This window comes from Oryzias melastigma, linkage group LG15, assembly GCF_002922805.2.
Source record: "Oryzias melastigma strain HK-1 linkage group LG15, ASM292280v2, whole genome shotgun sequence".
Taxonomy (NCBI): domain Eukaryota; kingdom Metazoa; phylum Chordata; class Actinopteri; order Beloniformes; family Adrianichthyidae; genus Oryzias; species Oryzias melastigma.
In genome coordinates, this window is record NC_050526.1 from 5,617,342 (window position 1) to 5,622,412 (window position 5,071).

At 39.3% G+C, this 5,071-nt stretch overlaps 1 protein-coding gene across 1 annotated transcript in view; it reads right to left on the reverse strand.

Moving 5' to 3' along the window:
- The window catches only part of LOC112161820 (dachshund homolog 1), a gene marked incomplete in the record, with an annotated part of 39,504 nt that overhangs the window by 11,517 nt on the left and 22,916 nt on the right, over positions 1-5,071 (reverse strand). Inside the window, 2 exon segments of the mRNA XM_036215523.1 lie at positions 3,887-4,021; positions 4,109-4,226. Of these exon segments, the coding sequence (XP_036071416.1) occupies positions 3,887-4,021; positions 4,109-4,226 (253 nt within the window).

Consider the following 5,071-nt stretch of genomic DNA (forward strand, 5'->3'; position numbering starts at 1 on the left):
CCTCGGTCAAATAAGGCGCTGTACATTAAAAGTCCAAAGAACAGAAAAAACAACTAAAATATATTTAAAAAAAACATTTACAGTTAAAAAGTAGACATAAAAATAAAAAGTATAAATAAGTGACATAAAAGCATAAACCACCAGATAAAAACAAAGATAAAACAATAAAGCCTATTTTCAGGCTAGATCTTTTTGCAGTAAACAGATTACAAAAGAAAAACTAAACTGCAAAATTGTAAAAAAAAAATTAGGGAAAAAAAAGAACAATCTTCCTTTTGTGAAAGAACTATTAATCTCCTTGTTAAAATTAAAATAACTCACAACATTTGGTTAGTAAGAAACTTTAAGTAAGCCATCAGGTGTTTTAATAATTCCACCTCCTGCAATCATAACTAAAACGCTAATTTTTAACTTTACAAACTGAACATTTCCGGCCAAGCCGAACAGGTGTTTGCCGTAAACGCTGTATTCACAGATAAGTTTTTGTTTGTTTGTTTTAAAATGTGGTTACCCTTTATTAGATGGCAGTGTGCCTATTGATTATGCGTCACAGCTTGACATCTCCCACAAAAGCAGCTAAGAACCTGCATTATGGATGACCATCTGTTTGTAAACCTGAGAACTCCATGTTCCCTTATTGGCGACAGAGATGAAGATTAGCTATTTTCTGTTTTTTTTTCTCTCTACTGCATCAGTCTGTTGCTGTCATCTGAGGCGTCCTGGGAGTCCGACGGTGATCGGAGGACCGCGAAAACGCGCGCTTTTTCCCCTCCGTCTGTGACAAACGACGCCGTTTGCTCTACTTAGCTGACCGCAGCATCTTCGGCTCCAAATCGGCCCACCTCCCCTGCTCTGCCGCGGCCTCACGTCTTGGCAACTGTCACGTTCAAGGTGTTTCACAGATGAGAAGCAATACCTCCCCCTTCTTCTCCCCTTTTCTCCCTCTTTCTTGCTAAAAGCATTGCTCTGTAGAGAAAGGTAATTAGCAGGTGCTGGTGAGCTCAGCGGAGGGCATCCAACTACACTCCTGTGGCTCGCACAGACACACACACACACTCGAAGCCGCTGAAGTGCACAGTCAGCAGCGTGGGCTCCCAAAGCTCTTTGGATGTGACTGATCCTTTATTGAGTTACTGTTTTACGCCTACTTTACTTCACTCTGTCTCACACACACATACCCGCATGGTTGCCAGCTTGTTTGATCATTTACCCATCTTCCTAACCAAGGTCACTGTCTATTTTTCTCTTTTCTCCCAACTTCATCCCCCCCCTTACACTCTTATCCCTCTCCCACCCATCCCCAAGGCTAATGAACTTCACCACGTGAAGACTGCCAGTCAGCGGAAGCGGAGGAAAAGGCGACGGGGGAGAGGAGGAGAGAGACAGAGAGAATAAAATTCTGCTGATGTTTGGTTAATGGGAGTGAGATGTCAGGGATGGCCTCTGATCTTTGCTGCATGGAAACATTGTTCAAAGACCACTGAAATAGCATACACAGCTAAAACGGTCACTCTCACACACACACACACATACAAAATGATTATCCTACAATGGATTGACAGAATGACAGCTCTTTGAAACTGTTCAATCCACGATAAACCGAGCCTGTGATGTTCTAGGTCAAACACAAAAGCCTTCAATTCAGCAAATGTACATGTGTTTCATTTGCATGCAGGGAAATCAATGGGGAATCAATCGCATAAGTGCGACGCGTAAGCCCATCACTTTTACTTCAACTTTACCTCCGAAGCCTTTTGTGATTTTTCTTTTCTTAAATTCGATTATCGAATAATGGGATTCCTTATTAGAAAAACAGACAAGCGCACACAAAAAAAGAAAAAACTAACATGCAAACATCTTCTTTCTCTTTCTCTTGCCGTGTTTCTGCTGACTGTTTGTCCTTCAGCAGTCCTCATTAAGCTAATGCAAACCTCCCTGACAGAGAGAACCAAACTACTGACGTTGCAGCGCCGTGGCAACGTGGGCCCTAACGACGGAGAGAGGCGGTCGTTATGCAGATTAGGTCCAGCTGAGAGCGCGGGAGGCCGCCTGGCTCGTTAGGCCGCGGCCCGGTAACACCGTCTTCCTGTTTTTACCGGATTATTGGTCTCCGAAGTAGAGCTGCCACGATTAAGTCGACTAATCGACTGTTAAAATAGTCAACAACTAATTTAATAGTCGATTAGTTGTTACTTGATATTATATGGAGTCAAAGTGTAGTAAAGTTGAAAGTTATAATTGTATCATGCTAGCTTTTTGGACTAATTTGGCATTTATTAAGGTTATTTTAGACTAATTTGAAGTTTAGCTAATATTTCAGCTACATGCTAGCTGTTTTGGCTAACTTAGACCTTTTCAGTTTTTTGGGCTTATTTGGCATTTATCTAATATTTCTGATGGCTATCAGCTTCCACATTTTCAGCTATAAGCTTCAGTGATCTCAGCTATCAGCTTAAGCAATTTCAGCCATCTGCTTGAGCGTTTTCAGCTTTAGCGTTTTCCGCTATCAACGTCAGTAATTTCAGCTATCAGCTTAAGCAATTTCAGCCATCAGCTTTAGTGTTTTCAGCTATCAGCTCTAGCGTTTTCAGCTATCAGCTTCAGTGTTATCAGCTTCAGTGTTTTCAGTTATCAGCTTCAGCGATTTCAGCTATCAGCTTAGGTGTTTTCATCTATCAGCTTCAGTGATTTCCGCCATCAGCTTCAGCGTTTTTAGCTATCAGCTTCAGTTTTCTGAGCCATCAGCTTTAGTGATTTCAGCTATCAGCTTCAGTGTTTTCAGCTATAAGCTTCAGCGATTTCAGCTATTAGCTTAACAGTTTTCAGCTATCAGCTTCAGTGATTTCAGCTATCAGCTAAAGCAATTTCAGCTATCAGCTCTAGTGTTTTCAGCTATCAGCTTCAGTGTTATCAGCTTCAGTGTTTTCAGCTATCAGCTTAAGCAATTTCAGTCATCAGCTTTAGCGTTTTCAGCTATCAGCTTCAGTGTTTTCAGCTTCAGTGTTTTCAGCTATCAGCTTCAGCAATTTCAGCTATCAGCTTCAGTGTTTTCAGCTTCAGTGTTTTCTGCTATCAGCTTGGGTTTTTTCACCTATCAGCTTAAGTGATTTCCGCTATTAGCTTGAGTGATTTCCGCTATCAGCTTCAGCGTTTTCAGCTATCAGCTTTAGTGATCTCAGCTATCACCTTCGGTGTTTTCAGCTATCAGCTTCACCGATTTCAGCTATTAGCTTAACCGTTTTCAGCTATCAGCTTCAGTGATTTCAGCTATCAATTTCAGCATCTTCAGCTATCAGCACAAGCATTTTCAGCTGCCAAATTCAGCTTACAGCATTCACACTAGCATTATCACAGGTAATGTTATATATCCAGTTTTTAGTTAGTTTAAAGCTAATGATGGTTAAGATTTGTGCTTCACATCCAGTTTGCCCATGACCCTATTAGTCGACTTATCGTAAAAAATAATTAGTGATTATTCGACTATTAAAATAATCGTTTGTGGCAGCACTACTCTGAAGCCCAAAAGAGAAGGGGAGGTAAAACTTTTCTGAATCTGCCACCAGATTTTATGAACTTGTTTCCCCTAAAAAAAAAAAAGCTGTTTGAAGCCACAGGGAATCCTTGTTGTTCCATATTGACAGCTTTTGTCCAAAGGAGATTGATTTTTTCTGAGAAGCAATCATTACTCATTATTATTACAAAGTGATTAATGACTGTAGGAAGACATTCTGAGAAAACAGCAAAAAAGCCGACCTTCGAATTGAGGTTAATATTCTAATTCGATAAATGTAAGTAATGTAGACAAGTCATCACGATTTTTTTTGATCTGTAAGCTTTCTTGAGTCGGAGCAGCTCTGCAGCACCAGCCAGGCTGCATTTGTCTTACCCCTGTCAGAGTGGCTCCTCTTGTTCTCCTTGTTGTATTCCACTGAAGTCACATCCGTCTCCTTTGGTGCCTGCATCAGCCCGGGAGGGTGTCCCAACATGCTGTGACTGGACGACAGGACGTCATGAAGGGAATCTAAAAAAAAAAATTAAAATAAAGTGAAGTTTCACACTGAAATGTTTAGCAAAAGGATGCATCGGAGTCATGTGGGTCGGTACACACGTGTGGATTCTGCGGTCCGTTCTGTGTGCGACGGCGAACTTGAACTGCTGCTGTGATTTGATGACATCTGAGCTTCCTCCAGGGAAGGAGCAGGAGAGGGGCTGCCCTGCACTCGTTCCTAATCATCCACAGAGTAGGTTAGAGTGCACGTAATTTACAGAGTACTTAAAAAAGAAAAACAAAGTGGAACAGCTAAAAGAAATAATCAAATGAGAGTCAACATCTCTAAGATCTGCTCATGTATATTTTCTAAAATCTAAATATACTTAAAAAAAAGATTAGAAATATGTTGACTAACTTAAAGTAAAAAAATGTTATTTTTTATATTCCAATAAATACTTTTCAAAGTGAAGTTAAATAACAAACCAAAATTTCGTCATATTTTTCCTGTTTTCTCCCCATTTGTTTCTCAATAAACCTAAAATTTGATGCATTTATATTTAAATCAAATCCAGATTCTTCAATTAGACTCAGATGAGGCAAAGATTGTACATGCATGTTTTTAGGATCTTCCTATGATTTTATTTTACATTTTAATAGAAAACAAATCTAATTTATCATATGTTGTCATATTTTGATCTATTTTTATGACTTTTCTATTGGGTATATTCTATCGGGTAAAAATTACTCTAGGGTTAATGTAAAGCAGCCCTTTTCATTTTTGTTTTTCAATTATTAACAGCATATTTTTGCTAAGGTTTAGTTCTAATTTAATACAAGTAATTATTATGATGCAGACAGAGACATTTTGTTGTTTTTTATGTATATTCAGGGACTAACTTTAGATTTTTACCACATTTTTCAATGAAAATGTGATGAATAATTCCAGGATGCTTTGATTTCACTAAATACATCATTGCAGTGTTTTGCTTTAGTAGCGTGTCAGCCACCCACCACCACTGATGAAAGTAAAGACATCCCTCTATCTCGAGCTGCTTTGACTCAGGAGTCATAAAAGTGTCC